Genomic DNA, 22402 nt, shown 5'->3' with positions numbered 1-22402 from the left:
CATTATTTCAGGTAGGTTAGATTTTTATTTCATAAATTAATTGGATTTTTTCTTTTCTGTTATAGAATCAAAAAGTAAATAGCTAATTATGTTGTTAACAATTAATTATTAATTAATTAACTAATAATATATAAAACTAATTGTTTTTGTTTTGTTGCGCATACTCACAATTCACTCCATTTTGTAATATTTTGTGATCACACATATACACTCTGTGATTTAATAAAACAATCATAGTATACTGTTAGTGCTTTTGTAATGCAGTTTACTTATTTCTTCCTGAATTTTAACAACAGTTGAAACATAACACATATTTAGCATTTCTGCTGTAATTAATGTAATAAGCAAATAGTAATAATTATGATTAACTATGTAATTATGTAAACTGATAAAAAAAAAACAAGCAAAATGCAGTGACTTGTATGCATGAACCAAGACCATTTTGTTTCTGTGCATCCACCTTATTGCCAATTCATTCAATCATGCACAGCAGAAAAAAAAAACATGATATTCAGTGCTTCATTTACAGTATATAGTATTTTGATAGCCTATATAATATATATGAAAAAAAAAAAAAAAAAGAAATAATAATTGTTGGAATTCTATTTGTGTGATTTTAATGAAATTTGGGGTGCTTTGGCAGATCTTTCTAAAAGAGCCACATATAAAATGCTATGAAAAGCCGTTCATTGGGAGTCAAGCTGTTACATGTAGACGGATGAACATTGCAAAGACAAAAGACACTTTATTGATATTTACTAACATGCCTAAAAATGGAAAAGAAACTCCTTTATAGATAAAACAAATTTTTTTTTTTCCATAGTTAATGAAGTTGATTTTACCAGTTTAATATAATTGAATATAAATTTGGTCAAAATAATGAAAATAATACTGGGTAGAGGATAAGTTGAATTTGCAGAAGGTTGTGTAAAGACTTGAAAATTTAGTCTTTTTTTTTTTTTTTTAAAGTGGGATAAGCTGAATACATTTAGAGGTACATAACAATGAATGTGCAGAATACTAGAATATGGTAAGTAGACAGATGGAATAGTTGTAATTTTGAGTTTGAAGATCTTGGTTTGTTTAATATGGAAAATGTAAATTATCAACTGATGTGCTTGTAAACTATAAATAGATATTTCCCCAGTTACAAGAATTATTAAGCATATTGAAAAGAAACAAGCTGACTTAGTTATACATTAAGTTGAAGGAACACTTTTGTTACATTGAAATTTGGATTGATTAGATTGTTTCTTCCCTAATAAAAGAAAATGCTGCTATGCGGTGACAAAATGAGCAGACCAGTTAAATAAAAAAAATTACAGGGTATTATTTACTAGGTAAGTTGGGCTTGTTTGCTAGTACTCTTTCTTCGGTTTTTTGCCTACCTTTATATTTCTTTTGTTCTCTATGTCTTTCAAATGTATATATCCTCCATTCCCCCTATACTGAGGAGGAATAGGTTTTAGCAAATAGTGTTGGAAACATGTGGTGAGTCAGAACCTTGTAAATTAAATTGCACATTCATTTTGCCACTCAGTAATGCAGTTTTCTGTGACAGGATTATAATCTTTTTAACTCTGATTTCCATGTAGAGAGAGTGCCATGAAACCAATGTTTAATTATCCACATGATGTCCTACGAATACTACATTAGATTGGATTAGTTGTATTATTATATTCAGTAGTCATATATTTATAACTGAATTCAGTAAGGTGCCATTTAAAAATAAGTTCAAAAGTTATAAATATTAAATGCTGATGAATGTACCTGTTCCAAGACAGGTAAGGCATTTTTCTCAGATGTTAATGACTTATCATCATTTTCATCTATCAGATTTTTCACTGAAAACTTTTTTTTTCCCATTTTTTTTTTTTTTTTTTTGATAATTTAAAATTTTAATTTGTCAGACAGGTTTCCCTTTTGTCACCATGTATTATCCTGTTATGTATTTGACTTTTGTTTTGTGTATAAAAATAGCAAATCATAATGCAATGAGAAATTGTTTTCCATATAACTTAAGTGATGAAACTGTATCTGATGAACATAAAGGGACTTTTTTAGTGGTCTCTTTAATTAACTTCTTAATCTCCTATATGATTTTATAAGAAAAGGAACTAGTCAATGCATCATTCTGGTTAATGATATATAATAATATATAAAACTAATTAACTAATAAAATATAAGAGTAATTTTGTCCAAGTTATTTAACTTGGTATTTAACTTGGATAACAAAAGTATTTAACTTTTTCACAAAAGTTATTAAGTAATTAAACAAAAATATTTAACTTGGATAAAAGTGTTTAGTGTTTTTAGCCAGATATAAGTGTGCAGGAATTAAGTAGTCAAGCCAATGGCATACTCCAAAACGTCATAAATTGGTTGATCTCTCTGATTTTATCTCCAAACAGTTCCTAATCCCAGATAGGCAAAAGCTTCTCTTTCTTAGGGAAGAAAGTAATGAGGCTATTTATTTTCAAAACTTAAAACATGTTGGTGATGGCCTTTATGTTAATGTACAGTTTAATAATTAGCTAGTTAAAACAATAAGAACTTTTGTCTAACTTTAGTGAGTCAATTTTATTATCATAAAGTGTTTCTGTTAATTAATTTTGGCGTTCCGGTTTTAAAGAAATGTATTGTTTCTATGCGGGCTTTCCTTCTTAGACTGAACGCAATCAGATATTAGGTATCAGAACTCTCTAAAAATTCATTAATTGCTAGCTTCATAAAATTGTTATATTTTAAAATACAGTTTTTGGTATTCTGGTAACATAAGACTAATCTGCATATGTAGGTTTTGTCTCCTCCCCTCTGTTCATTTGTTGATTCACAAATACAGGTGTGTAAATGTGTGATCTCTGAAATACAGGCAACATTCTGCCTGTTATATTTCACCTCCCAAAGTAATAGCTTTTCTGCTAATGAAGTTTTTGCCTTTTTATTATCTCTAAAAATGATGCCACTGTCATGCAGATGAACATCAACAAATCCTAATGAAAATCATAAAACAAATAAATCATGTTTTATTTATTTATATATGTAGAATAGTGCATATATTACAGTGCTTACACACTAGTTCACTTGTATGTAGAAATACAAAATAAGAATTAACATGAATAAAACTTGAACTAGTGTAAGAAATAATTAAAAATACATCCATAAAATATATAGCAGGAAAAGTCAGTCAGTTCATTAGTGATTGGTGGCTACCATTAATCAGTTTTATTTTAAGTAATTTCTCCTGTTTTTCCAAATTTATTTGGACATGCACAATACAAATGTAAGTATGCAATGAAAATGCAACCTTAATTTATTATTGTTGTTTTTCCTTCTTAAAAGATGTTTACTTCTTAAAGGAGGTTGGTTTGAATGATTAAAGTCATCTTTTAACCACAAACGTTTTTAGGTTATGGCTTTTACTGACAGCTCATCTGTGGATGAATAAATACATTGATTACTGTTTAGAGTATGTAACTCTAAATCAATGTAAGAGAATGATGAAGATATTTTCAAATTTTATATTCTACATGTTACTATCAAAAACTGAGGAATCCTAAATGCTGAAAATTGGCCATTTTGGATGATATTTTTAATATTATATTAACATACTGTGTTATACTCTATTTTTGTAATAATGTATTTTTTAATGCTGTGTATAGATGCACTTACATACATATTCATGTGCACATATGCATGCTTATAGTATATGCACATTGCACATACCTATTTACGTATGTGTGGCGCTTCCGTAGCCAGGTGGGAAGGAGCAGCAGTGCGTAGAACACGCTTCTTGATTAGACCGGGGTTCGAGCCCGTCACCACCAAATACGGAGAATGCGGAAAGGTCAGGGAATGACCACCGCATATCCCCGGAGCAATATGGCCTTAGTTGCTAATGCTCCAAAAACCAAATAACAAACAAACAAACAAACAAACATATGTGCATTCATACTTTATTATCTTCTCTCCTAAGGCGCCCCCGTAGCCAGGTGGGAAGGAGCAGCAGTGCGTAGCACACGCTTCTTGATTAGACCGGGGTTCGAGCCCGTCACCACCAAATACGGAGGATGCGAAAAGGTCAGGGAATGACCACCGCATATCCCGGAGCAATATGGCCTTAGTTGCTAATGCTCCTAAAAACCCAAATAACTAACTAACTAACTTCTCTCCTAAGTTAATTATTATCAGTAGCATGCGCCGAACATTAAAGAGAAGGGAAGGCAGTAAGTTGAAATGGATATGATGTATATTTCTTTAACTGTTGTTAAAGAAATATACATTGTGATTCATCTAGACAATGAAATGAGGGAATGGAATTCATTTTAAATAAAATATACTCCAAAGGTCGCGGGTTTGAATCCCGCCTTGGACTTGGATCAAAGTACTGCAAAAACCTTGGGAAGTGCATTATGGCCACAGAAGCCGATGCGCCAACAACTACCAAAAAAAAAAAAAAAATAAATAAATAAAATATACTTTCCCATACTAAATGAATCACAAAACATAAAAGAAATCAAACGCATGAGAAATATGCTATGCTATTAAACAGCACTCTTTTTATTAAATTTTTCTTTACCAAATTGTATTCCTGTAGTGTTTTTTATTTATAGTGTTTTTTTTTTTTTTATGTACAGATATTTAAGTTTATTTTTATTTTATTTTTTTTTTATTTCACTTGCATTTAGTTTGCAAGCTGGAGGAATGACTTATAAAAGCTGTGGAGTAGATATATTGAGTGGTGATCAGCTGGTACAGAAGATTAAAACTTTAGCCGAAAGCACCAATCGCTTAGGTATCATGGGTTCTCTGGGTGGTTTTGGTGGGTTCTTTGATCCAAAGGCAGCTGGATACAGGGATCCAATTCTTGTATCTGGTACTGATGGAGTAGGCACAAAGCTTAAGGTAAGGAATGAATAGGTTTTAAAATACCAAAATTTATAACATCATAAACAATTATTTGAATATTTTTTATATATATGTCTAATTCCTATCTGTGTGTGTGTGAAATTCAGAGGTGTTTGGTTTAGTTCTCACATATATTTAATATATAATTCAGAGGTCCTCCCTAGATAGAAAGTTTAGATTTTGAGATATTGTTGAATCAATGAGCATGGTGACACAAGAAATAATATACCATATAATATTATTAGAGGGATTTTGATTCTGACTGGAATTATGTGATCATTATGTTGACTTTCCTGTCCTAATTGTAGCTGTCTTTTCTAGATCTATAACTTATATACTTTTTGACCATTCAGAACAGTTATCATTGATTGTGCCTTGTGAATTTGCACTTCCATACAAACATTTGATATCATAGGCTATATTATAAGTCAAAGAAAACATTGAAAGCCACATGCAAGTAAATAGTAATTATTAAGAAATACCATAAGCAAGTTGTTTCACAGCATTTTTGAGAATAAAATGAATTACAGGCATACCTCGGTTAACGTTACCTCTGATAACGAAGCTTCGATATAACGAAGTCTGCAATTTCAAGCCCCATTTAACATTAAAAAAATATTCCAGTTTAATCACATGAAATCTAAACAAACTGAAGAAATTACAGAAACCTTTGGGGCTTCTCGTGGTTGGTTCGAGAAATTTAAAAAAACGGGCCAGGATTCATAGTGTAAAATTAACAGGAGAAGCTGCAAATAAGTTTCCAGAAAAATTAAAGGAAATAATTGAACATGAAAATTTTCCATCAAATTTGGTATTCAATGTTGGCGAAAGCGGTTTGTTCTGGAAATGGCTACCAACAAAAAGCTTCATTTCTATTGAAGAAAAATCAGCTGCTGGGTTCAAAGCAGCCAATGACCGTTTAACGTTACTTTTTGAATCAAATGCCTCTGGAGATTATAAATTAAAATTGTTATTAGTTTACCATTCAGAAAATCCGAGGGCGTTAGTTTACCATTCAGAAATTCCGTGGGTTACCAAGGAGTTATTTACTGATTGGTTTGTTAACCACTTTTGTCCTGAAGTAAAACGGTATTGTCAAAAAAACAACTTTGAAGAAAAAGCTCTTTTGTTGTTAGACAATGCTCCGGGACATCCTACTGATCTTAACACGTTGGACACATGCATTCCTGTCAAAGTTGTGTTTCTTCCAGCAAACACAACTTCCCTGATTCAACCATTGGATCAAGGAGTAATAGCATCATTTAAAGCTTATTATCTGCGTCGAACATTAAGCAATTTAACTGAACTAGAGGATAAAGAGGAAATGACAGTTAAAACTTTTTTGGAAAAACTACACCATTAAAAACGCAATTGAAAACATTGATAGTTCTTGGAAAGAAGTCACTAAGAAATGCTTAAATTGAGTTTTGTGCAAAATATGGCCAGAAGTTGTACTAGAAGAAGAAAATAACATCCAAGAAATTAGAAATGAAGTTATCCAGATGGCTCAATCAATAGGTTTCGAAAATGTCGATGAAGAGGATGTTAGAAATTTATTGAATGCAGAAGATGATGGTTTTTCAGTGGAAGATTTAGAAAACCTTGTTAGCAACGAAGACAAAGATAATGAAGATGAAGTTAAAGAAGTTCCTGCCGAAAAAGTGTTAACAACCAAAGATTTAAAAAGGTGCTTAAATGACATTGAAAACGTTTTAAATTTTTTTAGTGAAAATGATCCTGATTTAGGAAGAAGTGTTATTGTTAAGCGATCAGTGTTAAATGCAATAACTCCGTACAGGCAACTGTTAAACGAAAGAGAAAAAAAAGCATAAACAATCAACTTTAGACTGATATTTTAAAATGTGATTTCACTTTGTATGTAAGTTGACTGTTTATTTAATAAAACTTTTCTTTGTTTGAAAAAAAAAAAAAAAGCTTTTCATTTTCTTTACGTAGGAACGTATCCCTATTCTGGCCATAGTATTTTTACCTCTGAAAACGAAGTTTCACTTAACGAAGTAATTTCGTGGAATGCATCCTATTCGTTATTCGAGGTATGCCTGTAGTTTGGCCACCATGGCTGCAATTTGGACGTTCTGCCATAATGAGGCTAATTTCATTAGACTATAACGTATACATTCTTGCCCACTTTATTAGGTACTTCACAAGAATGCATGGAAATGGCTGATACATCAAATAATTTGACTATACACAGTATGTTCTAGGCAAAATTAACTGTTTGGGGAGTAACATTGTAGATCAGTGAGCAAATGGCACAACCCCATGATCTTTAAAGCTAGAATGCTTGTAGGTAGCCAGAGTGCAGGTCCTATTAGTGCATACTGTGGTCAATCACCAGTAGTTAATATGTGGAGAAAGTGCTAGAGTACATGGAACCAACAGAGAAACAACTGTGAGGGAAATTGCAGGCTATTTTGCTCTTGGGGTAAGGGGAGAATTCATCAGGGAATATACTCTCTAAGCTACTGCAGTTGACAGCCTCTCTGCACATAATGTCTTCATACAACAGAAAAAAAAAATCCTACAATGAAGCATCAGAGCTGTGCACTAGTTCATAAAAGAAAAGGGTGTAGTAGTTTCATGAATCCACTTTCAAGTGTGTCATATGATGGTAGCAGTAGGGTTTTTTTTTTAATGAAAAGCCCAAGCATGAGAGGTATTAGAATCTATCGTATTTAGTACTGTGCATGGGTTGAAGGTTGAGAAGATGAAAAAAGATACCTGTTGACATTACACTTGAATTTCTGTACATTGTAATTTTCAGGAAATATGTATAAAGTGAGGTTGTTCCAGAAAATGAAAGTCAAATGAATAAATGAGGAAGAAGAAAAGTTGGTTCTGTGAGTTTGAAGTTGAACTGTAAAAGGGTGTCGACAAGTTGTGGCATGTGTTCGGACTGGTTTGGAAGAGAGAGTGGAAAATATAGAAGCCAATTCAGAAGAACAGAGCCCATGGAAGTAGCTATAGAAAAGGTATGTAGCAGAAACAGAATGTCTATGAGATGGAAAAGAGAAACTTTGCTAGAGATGAGTCATTAGTTAACCTAACTGCCCTCTTTTGAATGGAATCTAGAAGCCAAAGAGAGGTTTTGGGGGCACTGCCTCAGATATGGGAACAATATTCCACGGTAGGGCAAATTTGTGATTTATATATAGTGAACAGCTGTTTGGAAGAAAAGTAATGTCGAGAGCAAAAGAGAAAATCCAGTTTTTTTTAGATGCAGAGAAAGCAATATTTGTAATGTGCTTATACCAAGGGAGAGATTAGAAGTCAGGTTAATCTTCAATAGAGATATATGATCTTGCCTAGAAACCAGAGTGTCATCAAAGATAAGCATAGGAGCAGAAGAATCCTTTTTGTGAGACATAAGGCAGGGACTGAAGTAACATTGACTGCCTGCTGCTTAGGTGATGGTTAATTCCATCAGGATAAGGCACCATGCTGGTGCCATGTCAGACTGGTTTTAGGAACACAATGGGGAAGTGTCTCCCTTCTTCAGTGGTCTCCTCCACAGTAACCAGAGTTCACTCTCATAAAGCATATGGGTGTGATAACATCTAAAGGGCCATTTGTCATCAGCATCCACTGCTATGCACTCTACAGGAATTGTACGATACCATGGCTGTTATACCACAAGAACATTGCAAGATGCTATTGGAGTCCATGCTGAAACAAATTAGGTCTGAGTGGGTACTGATTATATATAACCTATTTATAATAAATTTATGTACCGTGTCTCAAAAAGATGTGTACACATTTTAGGAAATAAATAAGAATTAATTACAGGTGACCCCCGCTTAATGCTGATAATTCATCCGGAAAAACAGAGTGCTAAGTGAATCCGTGCTGAGAGAGCGCAGCATTCCCATAAAGTAACATATGTATTTGTGAGTTGTAGTCAGTGCCATTGGATATTTTCTAATCAATAATAAATGGTAGTGAAAAGATGCACAAATGTTGGTCAAAATATATAATATTCAAATATTTGTACATATAAAATATTCTGCGTTACATACGTATATAATTATGTGGTAACTACTTACGTATCAAAATTAAACTTAAAATTCCAATTAAAATCACGAATTTAATTGATCTAAATTGATTTAATTTAATAACGAAAAATTTGTCAATTTTGGGTTGTACCTGGTAAACTAAAAGGGGTTTTAATTTAAAATCCCCTGCAGCATTACCACCAAACAATAAAGTCAACCGATCCTTCACTGCTTTGAAACCTGGCATGTTTTTTTCTTCTTTCAATATGAAACTTCTTTTAGGCATTTGTTTCCAAAAAAGTCCTGCTTCATCTTTGTTAAAAACTTGTTGAGAAGTATAACACATAATACCCCTCTTCAAATGGTGCCTCCGTATCCATGTGGGCAGGAGCAGCAGTGTGTAGCACACACTTCTTGATTAGACCAGGGTTCAAGCCCGTGACCACCAAATACGGAGGATGCGGAAAGGTCAGGGAATGACCACCGCATATCCCCGGAGCAATATGGCCTTAGTTGCTAATGCTCCTAAAAACCAAAATAACAAACAAACTCCTCTTCAGTAATTTTAACAAGTTCTTTTTTGAAAGTTTTGGCTCCTTGATCTGCACTTGCCACTTCTCCCTGGATTTTAAATCTATTCAACCAGCCCTTACTAGTTTTAAATGGTTCCACTTTTTTTTTTTAGGTGAGCTTTCTTCAGATCATCATGTAGGTTAATCTATTTTTTTAATTTTTTTATATAAAATTTAACTTGACTGAATTCTGCGTTGGATATTAAGTCTCTCTATTTCAATCCTAATAGCCGGCCTAGCCCTAGTTGCTTGCAGTGGAACAGCTGTCTTTCCATTGCTAAAATTAATTCTTTATTTTTTATAATTGTTCTTACAGTTAAACCTGTCAGTCCTAAATTATGGCACACATCCGCTTGTTGTTGACTGGAATCGATTCACTTCAAAAAATCTAATTTAATTTTCAAATTCAGTCTTTTTCTTACATTTGTAGATACTGCGTCCAGACTTTGCTTTTTCATTCTTATCCGCCATTATTAACTCTTCAAAAATGTATCTGTGTTGGTTGCATTAATTATGATACAACATTCGAATAAACTGTCCGTTACGCACGATGTCTAATACTGTACTGAGTGATGACTAGACTTCGGATAAATGCATATAACATGAATATTACAAGCAGTATACTTGATAATTTTTTAAAAATGTTGATCTCAGAATTATGTAACAAGTCACTGTACTGCAATTAAATTATCATGCGAGAAAATTTCACTAAGTGTGGGAAAATTTCTCAAGTCAGCATGGGAAACATTTTAATGCTGTTTTGCTATTCATTTTCAAACTATCGACTCCATCAGATGAAACGTTTTCATTAAATATGCCAAAAATGCAATCTATACTCTAGTAAAAGAGTGTTATAGTGATTTGTGACAGTGTTATAATCAGATACGGGTTATAATATAAGAACAGCGTTATAGTGAATCAGTGTAAAGTGAGTAGTGAATCAGCGTAAAGTGAGTAGTGAATCAGTAAAGTGTATAGTGAATCAGCGTAAAGCGTTATAACGAGGGCCTGCTGTACAACCCCCCAGAAACCATTATTATTGAGTGTGTATAGAAACAGTAGTTTGTGGCACAGGTTTGAATTAGTATAGATGTTCAATTTGTCCACCATTTCCTTTCTAGGCACTCTCCACAGTAGTGAGCAGCTGCACGACAAGCATTATTCAATATGAATACTGGAATTTCTTCACATGTTTGTGTAGTTTCATCCTTTAATTTTTGAACCGTGGCTGGATTTCTACCATACACCACATCCTTTGAGTATCCCCACAAGTAGAAATCAAGTGAGTTTTCAATTCGGATAAAGATGGGGGATAGTTGACACCTCCTCATTGGCCTATCTGCTGCTCTACGAAATAATTATCAAGATAGGCATCCATCAGGATCATGGATGTTAATGATGATAATGTGGGGTGCTGGTCCTTTGACAGTAAACCACATCATTCCCTATACAGCACATAAATGGCAGGCACAATGAATGGATACATTAAGCATGTGGAGGTACATACCACCAATAAAATATCTTCCAGCAATTACCCTGGATGAGACATCATACTAGACTGTTAATCCTGGTAAAGTAACTGCCTTCTCTAGATGAATGTTTGGATTATCAGTGGATCAATACACATATTTATGTCAGTTCACTGTACCATTGAGCTCGAACATTAACATTGTCTCATCTGACCAAATAATCTTGCCCAAAAATCTTGCATCCTCATCCTTCTTTGCTTTCAGCTATTCACAAAACTCACCTTGGAGATCAGGATCATCTTCATCCATATTGTCTAGAAATCTTGGTACATAAGATTTCCCCTTTTGAGAGTGTGGTATTCACTTGCCCTGCTAATTGCAGTCTCATAAGCAGCTCACCTTACAGATTTTCATGTTGATGATGCAAATTGCTGCAATGTCATATCAGAATTTCCTTTTCCCATTGGTGAGTAGGTCACCCAGATCTTTGCCTGCACAAATCTTGCACAGTACTGTGCATCTCAAATTTATCATAAAGTCTTGAAATTGTTATTCATAATAGTGTTTTTATGGCAAATTCACATCTCCATTCACTTTGAACTTCACATTCATTCTCATGTTTCCAGTGCCACTTTAAAATTGCTTTGCATTGTCCAGATGTCAGACAATGAGCCACCATATTGTTTATACCTTGTATCATGCATATCACTTCATTTTTCTTTTAACAAATGCCATTTTTTAGCATACAAATCAATGACAAAAAAATTTAAATGTCAATTCAACTGTAAATACATGATTATAATGATGAAAATGGGGACATCTTTTCTGGGCAATCTGGATAACATCCTTTTACCAAATATGCCAACAAACTTCAATCTCCCCTCTGTCCTCTCAGATGGATTGTCCTTTCAGATGGATTGTGTGACTGCATGCTTTGGAAATTGCCAATGAAGTAAAAAATTGAATAGGATAATAGAAGACCCAGTTATAAAAGAAGATACATGGACAACGTAGCAACTCCATTGTTAGTATTCTTTCTTTGTTGGTCTTAATTATTATTTGTAATGTGTACAATTCTCTGTTTCCTCTATTAATTTAGAGTTATTTAAAGTAAGGGTTACTTCACTGAGGGAGGTCTTCAAATAATTACCTGATTTGCTGTTAATTTTTTTTTTTTTTTATGAAAACCCCCAAACACGAGAGGTATTAGAACCGATAATACTTAGTACTGTGCTTGGGTTGGAGGTTGAGAAGACAAGAGAAGATAATGGTTGACATTAGACTTGAACTTCTGTAGACTGTAATTTTCAGGAAATACATATGAAGGAAGGTTGTTCCAGAAAATGGCAGTTGAATGAATAAATGAGGAAGATGAAAAGTTGGTTCTGTGGGTTTGAAGTTGGACAGTAAATGGATGTTGGCTGGTGGTGGTGGCACGTGTTCGGACTGTTTTGAAAGAGAGAGCGGGAATTATAGAAGCCAATTCAGAAGAACAGTGCTCATGGAATTATCTGTAGAAAAGGCATGCAGCAGAACCAGTACGTCTATGAGACAGCAAGTGGAGAGACTCTGTTAGAGATGAGTCATTCATTAACCTAACTGCCCTCTTCTGAATGGAATCTAGAAGCCTGAAAGAGGTTTTGGGGGAACTGCCCCAGATATTTTTTTTTTTTTTTTTTTTTTTATGAAAACCCCAAACACGAAAGGTATCAAAACTTATAGTACTTAGTACTGTGCATGGGTTGAAGGAAAAGTATGGGGGGAGGGGGATGCTGGAAACTTTGCTCTAGAGACTAAACATGGGTTTCACCACTTCAAGCCTCCAATAAGCAAAGTGGTGGTATTTCACCGGTTGATGAAAGTCATCTACCACCTATGGGAACAGTATTCCATGGTAGAGCGGATTTGCGATTTGTACAGAGTGAACAGCTGTTTGGAAGAAAAGTAACGCCGAGAGCGAAAGAGAAAACCAAGTTTTTTAGATGCAGAGGAAGCAATATTTGTAATGTGCTTGTGCCAAGAGAGATTAGAACTCAGGGTAATCCCCAAAACAGATATATCAACTTTCCTAGAAATCAGAGTGTCACCAAAGATAATCATAGCAGCGAAGAATCCTTTTTGTGAGATATAAGACAAGACTGAGTTTTAAAAGGATTGAAATGAACTAAGTTGTCTTTGCCCCACTGGAGAATTACTTGATCGGCATTTAAGGAATTGGTACTGGATATTTGAGAGGTTGAAGCTGATTGAGCAGGGCAAGGTTTCTCAAAATGGAAAGTGGAATGCAATGTGCTATCATCAGCAAAACTATGGATAGGATTTCCAGTCAATGGAAGAAGGTCATTAATATAAGAGGAAAAGCGTGGGGGAAGGAACTGAACATTGGGGAACACCAGTATTAGTGGATAAGATAGAAGACAGAGAACCATCTACCATCACCTTCAGTGAGTGATCAGAGAGAAAACTGGATAACGAATTACAAAAAACAGTTGGCAAACCATAAGATGAAAGCTTGTTTAGAAGACTTTAATGCCAAACACAATCGAAAGCCTTTGAGATGTCAAGAGCAACTGCTTGTGTTTCACCAAACGTTTCCATTGAATTTGTCCATAAATGGGTAACATAAGCCAGAATATCACCAGTGGATTGACACTGACGGAATCCATACTGGCAATCATTGATCAGACGGAAGGTTTCTAGGTAGTTTAAGAGTTGGCAGTTAATTGATTTCTCCATTACTTTAGAAAGAGTAGAAGTAATTGCAATGGAATGATAATTGTATGGGAGAGATTTGTCACCCTTTTTAGGAACTGGCTAGATATGAGCAAATTTCCAAGCAGAAGGAAAAACACTTGGAATAAGAAAGTGAAAAAAGGCAGAAAAGAGCAGGAGTAAGTTCAGGAACACAGGTTTGAGAACAAGTGAAGAAATATCATCAGGACCTGGAGCTTTCTTAGCATCAAGATTTCAAAATCCTTCTGACATCCTTTTGACTTTTGACTGAAGACCACAGGGGGCATTGAACGGAGCGTGTTGGGAATGTTTTACCAAGATCATTAATACATAAGTTCGAAGAAAAATGGGATGCTAGTAGGTCAGTTTTATCCTTTGCTGAAGTGACAACAGAACCATCTGGTTTTGACAGGTGAGATGGGCAAAAGTTGCGGCCAATAGCTTTGGAAAGAGACCAGAATTCTCGGCTACCATTGTTTGTTGTTTGTTATTTGGTTTTTAGGAGCATTAGCAACTAAGGCCATATTGCGCCGGGATATGCGTTGGTCATTCCCTGATCCTTCTGCATCCTCCGTATTTGGTGGTCACGGGCTCGAACCCACGGTCTAATCAAGAAGTGTGTGCTACGCACTGCTGCTCCTGCCCACCTGGCTACAGAGGCGCCAAGGCTACCATTAGGGCAAGAAGGAAGTTTTCTACTCTTAAGCCTGTTCAAAATCTAGTTTGGACTGATTAATAACTGCTTTACAATTGTTGCAATCTTTGGTGTAGGCAGAAAATGAAACAGAAGAATTGGAAAGAAGCCAATTACAATATGCAACGTTCTTCTCTTGGACAGCCTTAGCACATTTATTTGAAAACCAAGGTTTAGATAAAGGACGAGATTTTAAAGTGGAATGTGGGATAAAGGATTCCATTCCTACAAGAATAATTTCACTGACATGATCTGAGCAAACGTTGACATCAGAGGTTTTAAAACAGTAAGCCGACCAAGGAAAAGAAAAAAGAAATCTCGCAGTTCATTCTATTTTGCATTCCTGTAATGCCAAACAACATGAGGTTGGGAATAGCCATGAGGTAAAGGCTCCATTGGAGAAGATACAATTACCAAGTTGTGATGTGAGGCGCCTAAAGGACCACTCACTTTGACAGTGTACTTAGAAAGGTTGTTTGTGAGAAAAAGATCAAGCATGCTGGCTGTACAGTTAGGATTGTCCGGCATTCTTGTAGGTAAATGAACAATCTGTGCAAGGTCATTAATAATTACAAAAGCCTCAGCATTTCTGCCAGCTGGGTCGGTGTGACTAGAAAATGGAAGCCAGCTTGAGTTGTGAACATTATAATCACCAAGAAAAATTACCTCACTGTTAGGAAAGTTGGACTGGAGAAAGTCAAGTTGCAAAGAGAGAAAGTCAAAGAGCTCCAAGTGATTAGTGGAGTTGGGAGAATGGTAGAGATAACAGATGAATTTGACAGAATGAGGTAGAGAGATTTTAAGCCACAGAAGATCGAAAAAAGGAAATTACAAATTACCAAGTGTCTGAAAGGGAATATTGGAATGGACGTATGTACAAGTACCACCTTTGAGGCGAAAGGAATCATACAGCGAATAATTTGGGTAACTGAGATGAGCAGTAGTTGAATCAACTGATAACTAAGATTCTGTCAGAAAAAGTACATCAGGCTTTGGTAGACTGCAAGTGGAATATAGACATCGTTACGATTAGAATTGAGACCACGTATATTTGCGAAATGAACTAGGAAGTGTTTGGGAGGTTTAGATCTTTTCGCAGATAAGCTTACTCTATTAATTTCACAATTCTATTAGTTTGACATGGTGTATTCAATAGTAATCTATGAAGTAATGGAATTTTTGGATATGGCATACACATGGTAAGAATATACCCAGATCCATGATATAACATGTCCTCGACAGTGCCTCCCACATACACACTACTTGGACTCCCTCCAGTCACTATCTGGCAGAGTAGAGGTAGCAAGATTATGCACTAGTTGATCTGGGAGCCTCCTAAAGAGTTACCAATAGGTTCGATCCAGTGTACTGATTAGCGGCCGGCCTGCGAATACCATTTTAGAGCTGTACCCTCAAAATGTAAGGAAGATTGGATCTCGCCATGATGTCCATGATGACCTCAAAGGTCATCAGTCATACTGCATGATGGAAGAGATGGAAAAGGGTTGACCAGAACTTTGCTCTGGAGACTGAACATGGGTTCCACCACTTCAAGCCTCCAATAAGCAAAGTGGTGGTATTGCACCACTTTGCTTATTGGCAAGATGACAAGAGTCATCTACCACCTAGTATTGCCTGGTAACACAGAGGGGTGGCATTCCTCCATGTGGTGTGGGCGCCACACCTCCACCCCTGCTTACGTTGGTTCACACCTTTGTGGTCACCCACAGTGTGCTTGTGCATGGGGGTTATACTCAGGATTTCTAACAATTCCACCATCGTGAAGGTGCAAGTAGAGGATTTGGCTGTCACAGACCTTCTGGACTTCACCAAAATTGGGTCCACTTGGCTTGAGTGTCACACTTGAGTGCTGTTAATTATAAGTAATAAAGTCTGAAACATCTAAATATTTTTTAACTTATTCTTTGAGTTTTGTATTCCCCCCCCCCACAACCTTTGTTGTTACTTTATAACTACAGCAGAATAAATCACGAATCAAAAATAACTTTTATTAGTAACCTTTTTGCAGATAAATTTCACTAATATTTTTAAAATCTCAGTGTTCACTTGAAAATACTTCTTATAAGACACGGTTACCACCAAAATTCGATTACCACCATTTAGATCTATATTTCACGCATCCGTGTATACTGACTTAATTTACCACTCACGTTATACATTAATATACAACACTATGGTCGAATGGTTAACAGGGTTAAAACAAGACTATACTAGAATTACATTGAAATAAGCGGCCCAAAAATATCATATCCAATTTTTAAAACAATGTCTCTCTGAGAATTTATTTCCAAAATTTGGTAAATTTCAGCTAGGTTTGAAAATCCCAGGAATACAAAATTTAGTTTGTACTATGTCAAGTAACATAGTAAAACTAACTTTAAAATTTCAATTTAACCTTAAGATATATTTTAAACAGATTCAACGATATTGCAATATTTTTAAAAAACACCTAAACATTATTGATTGGAATAATCTAAAGCTAGCCATTCAATTAAAAATTGACACCCAATCCATCACATTAGAGAATAGCCATATCCTAAAATTACAAGCCCTTAGGGGGTTTTCCTTGTAATAGAGACCATTATTCTTCACACAATCGTTTTGAGAATCTTAGTGGATATCAAAACACCAATAATGAAGATAAAAATTCCTACACCGTTCCCAATAGAAATCTACCCCATATTAATGTTTTTTTTTTGTTGTTTTCATTTTTTTTTAGGAGCATTAGCAACTAAGGCCATATTGCTCCGGGATATGCGGTGGTCATTCCCTGACCTTTCCGCATCTTCCGTATTTGGTGGTGACGGGCTCGACCCTGGTCTAATCAAGAAGCATGTGATACGCACTACCGCTCCTTCCCACCTAACTACGGAGGCGCCCTCCCATATTAATGACTCCCGGGTGAACAAACAAACAAACAGGTAACCTCTATTTATACAATAATTCCTACAACCATCCTAATCCCTCAGATAATGTGAAGAACTTATCATCTCAACAAATAGCTCTATTAAATAAAGGTTTAAATTATAATTTATCACCACGATTCCTCCCTCCAAGAAACAAATGATTATTGATCTTGAGTTCGCTCTTAGAGACTTGCCCCAAAAAAACATATTAATCCAACAGACTAATCATATCATAAACTAAACTATCCCCCTAGATCTAAACTACATAGAGAAGAAGCTAAAGCATTACACACACTTAGACAAAATTGTGATATCATTATTCAAAAGGCCGACAAGGGTGATACAGTAGTTATTCTCAAATAACTTATTCTCAAAATTCTCAACAAATATAAATAAACTATACACCATCATTTCAGACATGACGACATACAAGGAAGTTGGACCTTCTGAGTTCAACAGTCTAGTTAATAAATATAACAAAATGCTCACTATTTATAGGAAAGATTACCACAACACCATGGCCCAGCTTAAACAAATTAAAGCCCACACTTACAATATCCCAACCTTATTCAGCCAAGTAAAATTACACAAAACAGGATACCCAATATGCCCAATCGTGTCATATAAGAATTCAGCTTTTGCTTCCTTAGCCATGTTTATCTACCCAGTTCTAAAACCACTTAGAGAACTTCTAACGTATAACATAAAAAACTTCGATGCTTTATTCATGAACCTTAAAGATCTCCATATCAAGGAGGATATGAAGTTATATTCACTGGATGTGGCTTCACTATATACTAACATAAACGTACCGTATGCCTTAGACATAATCTGGGCCTACTTAAACGATGATAACATAAAAATTAAAAATACCAGACTTCCCAAAGACAGAATCTTTGAACTAACGAAACTAATGCTAATTACATTCTCTTTCAAGAAAAAATATATAGACAGATTTTTGGCATCCCAATGGGTCTAAACATCAGCAAACTCATTGCTGAGCTATACTTAGATAAATTAGAGAAGATCCATCTTGATCCATTTATACCACAGATCACATATTATGGAAGATATCTGGATGACATCCTAATTATCACAGATCATTTGACCATAAACAATATTCTACAGGTTTTTAATAACATCCATCAGAGATTAAAATTTGAATTAGAAATTGAAGCAGAAACCCACTCCATAAATTTCCTTAATTTTACCATACACAGAATAGACCAAAAACAAAATTTTAATATATATAGAAAACCCACCAATAAGGGGATGCTTTTGCATTTCCACAGTTATCATCCCTATCTGTACAAAAAATCGGTCATGCTGAATCAATTTAAATATTCTTCCACTCAGATTTCTCTAATGACAGAAATAAATGAATTAACTAGAGGATTCACAAATAGGGGTTACCCTGTAACCTATATAAATAAACTTAAAGCATTAGCATGTGAAAAAATAAATAACAACAACCTCACAACAAACATTGCACAAAAATCCGACAAGGCCAAAATACGTTTCGTTACCATTCCATATGTTGCATATTGGTACAATAAACTTAACCAAATATGCAGGGCCACCGATATGAAAATTATAGCAAAACCCATGAATAAATTATACACGTTCTTTAGAAATCGACCTTCAAACACTACATTCCAATCACAGCATCACCTCGTATACAGCATCGCATGCAAAAATTGTGATGCCGTTTATGTAGGATCCACCATGGAGGTGGCACAGCTTCAAGAAAAACAACACAAACTTCAGTTCAGGTGGGTCATTCAAATGCATCGGAACTTTCTGTTCGTTTGTTGTTTGATTTCAGGAGTATTAGCAACTAAGGCCATATTGCTCCGGGGATATGCGGTGGTCATTTCCTGACCTTTCCGCATCCTGCGTATTTGGTGGTCATGGGCTTGAACCCCGGTCTAATTATGGTCTTGAACCCCCGTGTGCTACGCACTGCTGCTCCTGCCTGCCCACCTGGATATGGAGGCACCATCGGAACTTTCATTTCATGCAATAAATGAATGACATTCTTTCGGCTTTAATGAAACAAAAATAATAAATATTCAACATAACTACCACAAATTACTTATTGCGGAAACCCTAGAGATGAAACTGTGTGAAAATTCAATCAATATCCACAGACCATTTCTATTATCCGATGATTGGTCACTTATGCGCATGCATGAAGAACAAACATTAGACCAAAAAAAAAAGTTTTGGATTAATTGTGTGTTGCTCTTATTCCCGTGACCATGTCGCTTTGAAAAGTTTTAGTCTGACTTAAGGAATGAAGAGAACAATTGCTCCATATTCATTAAGCTTTTTAGACCTTTAAATTTTAATTTTAATGTCAACCTACGTAATGTTTTCCTTGCTAACAGAGGTATGGTGTTTGTAGACAGAAGTTGGGTTGAGTGCTCAATATTGAGACCAAGGAGTCTGGAACACTACTGTTCTGACAGTGGGGAAAATGTTTCACATATTTTATAAAATTTATATCACCTTCACAAAGAATTATTAGTGCGTTGGACTAGGAGAGTTGGTTGGAAAAGAAGCATCCTATATCAAAAATAAAGATAATCCCTGTTGATTTGATAATATTTGTATAATAGAATATAGGAATTATCAAGCACTTAATAGCTCTCTATTATCAAATCTAAAGAAATTTATAAATAAATTTCCATTATACTAGGTACACAATGAGAGGAGTTTCAAAATTATAAAATAGCTAATGCTATTTGGCCTCAGTAAAATCATAAGAAGTTTGGAGGACTATCCTCTCCTTTCAAAGGACAGAATAGGGCTGGATAGTCTTCTAAATTTCTAATAACAATGAGAGGAGTTTACAACTTCACTGTAACTGTCTTATTGAGCAGAAAAATATGAACAACAATTAGCATTAGGCTGTGCTTTGTTTTTATTTGTACAGGCTCATTCTTGCAGTGTGCTTCCTAGCATTTGCCTGTTACCCAAGGACCAGCCCAGATGGGATGCTATCTTTGAGGTTGTTCTGCCATATATATTTTACAAATTTTTTTTTTATTTGTTAAATCTTTTCATTAGTTTTCTTATGCCTTGTGTGTTAGTGTAACTTTATTGCAACCATTATTACTCCATTTATTGCTTGACAAAATGTAGGTTTTTTTATCAAAACTATACCAATATAATAGCGTTTTATCTTATATTGTGGTGTGACAGTAAATACAATCATTTAAAATCAAGTGTCATTTATGTATATATATTTTAATAATTCTGGTCCTTCAAATCAGATTTTATCCTAGATATATCATATCTTGCACAATTTTGAGAAATAATGAAATATTTTTATAATTTATTTGAAATAATGAGCTGAAAACCACATTCTGAGTTAATTTTTTTTGTTATGAGAGATAGAATGTTGGTATCTGAAATTTATTGATTAGATAATAAAAACTCAGAATTTATTTTATTAAATACTATTTAGTTGTTCTAAAGTAAGTAAATTATTTTTAAAAAATTGGAAAATTGCCTTGTTCATTGATTTGTTAAGTGCAGAGAAATTCAGATGGTCATTCAGATTTAATGACAACTTTAAGCAGGAGCATTTTAGCTTGGATAATTATTAGGAATTATAACTGAAATATAACAGTTAAATAGTAAAAAAACAAACAAAGAAATTGGGAAGTCTAAAATATGTCACTTATGGTAATAATTATGGTTAATAACTTAGCTTGAACTGATATATATATACAGGGTGTTTCAGTTAAACGTTTCAGAACTTCTAAGATGGGTAGGTTACATCCTGACAACTCGAAATCATATAGCAATGTGGGGTCGGAAATGCTTTCCTGAAGCGGTGTTGTACACAGAAGCACCATAAAGAAAAGAGACCGTAAGTGAAAAATCGTTTTAATAATACATGAAAAGAAGCAAAAGGTACATGGATTAAAGTAAGTGTTCGAAGTTTCTTCCACGGGCTACAATGCACGCCTCACATCTCCGACGCATGGACATCTGAACATTCTGGAATACTCCAGGCGAATTTCGAATTTCTTCGGCAGCTACTGCGATTCTTGCAACCAGCTCCTCAGCATTGTCAACAGGGGTGTCATAAACTAGCGATTTCATATGATCCCAGAAATAAAAAAATCAAGACATGATAGGTCGGGTGACCGAGCAGGCCAACGCACGGGACCACCACGTCCGATCCACTGTTGACCAAATGTGACATCCAGGTAGTTACGAACATCTCCGCTATAATGGGCAGGGGCTCCATCCTGTTGGAACCACATTGTCTGTTGCGTCGATGCAGAAATCTGTTCATCTCTCAAAAGTTGTGGCAATACTTGCTGCAGAAAGATCAAGTAGATAGGTCCGGTTAGACGACACGGTAACAGGTAAGGTCCAATGAGGTGATCTCCCATAATACCGGCCCATTCATTGACCGAAAATCGAATCTGTGCTGCACGACGTCGCACGACGACTTCTGTGTACAATACCGCTTCAGGAAAGCATTTCCGACCCCACATTGCTATATGATTTCGAGTTGTCAGGATGTACCCTATCCCTCTTAGAAGTTCTGAAACGTTTAACTGAAACACCCTGTATATACACACACACGCACACACACTGATGAGCCTAAATGTGTCTTGTAGTATCTGGTACCAACACGTAACCAGGAGATCCTTTAACTCCTATAAGGTCTGTGGTTGTGATGCCGCAGATCGGAGTTTCTGTTCCAACACAAACCACAGTTGCATGATGGGATTGATGTCTGGGGAATTTGGAGGCCAGGGCAATACCTGGAAGTCTTCCCCATGTTCTGCGAACCAGTCTCGAACAATCCGGGCGGTGTGGCATGGTGCATTATCCTGCTGAAAGACGGCACCACTAGAGGGGAAGACCATTGCCATGAAAGGGTGTACCTGGTAAGCAGTAATGTTTAGGTAGCTGGTAGTCATCAGAGTGCTTAGCACATGGATGACTGGACCCAGGGTGTCCCAGCAGAACATCACCCAAAGCATGACACTGCCCCCACCGGCTTGTTTTCGTCCCATAGTGCATCCAGGTGCCATCACTTCGTCAGGTAAATGATGCA

At 35.4% G+C, this 22402-nt stretch overlaps 1 protein-coding gene across 1 annotated transcript in view; it reads left to right on the top strand.

Moving 5' to 3' along the window:
* Positions 1-22402, top strand: part of Gart (trifunctional purine biosynthetic protein adenosine-3 Gart) — a 106721-nt gene that overhangs the window by 51042 nt on the left and 33277 nt on the right. Inside the window, exon 12 of the mRNA XM_090387599.1 lies at positions 4689-4905. Within this exon, the coding sequence (XP_090243725.1) occupies positions 4689-4905 (217 nt within the window). The remainder of the gene's footprint in view (positions 1-4688; positions 4906-22402) is intronic.

Source organism: Mastigoproctus giganteus, chromosome 13 (genome assembly GCF_048544385.1).
Source record: "Mastigoproctus giganteus isolate SK-2022 chromosome 13, ASM4854438v1, whole genome shotgun sequence".
Classification (NCBI taxonomy): domain Eukaryota; kingdom Metazoa; phylum Arthropoda; class Arachnida; order Uropygi; family Thelyphonidae; genus Mastigoproctus; species Mastigoproctus giganteus.
This window is presented reverse-complemented; position numbering and strand designations above follow the sequence as displayed.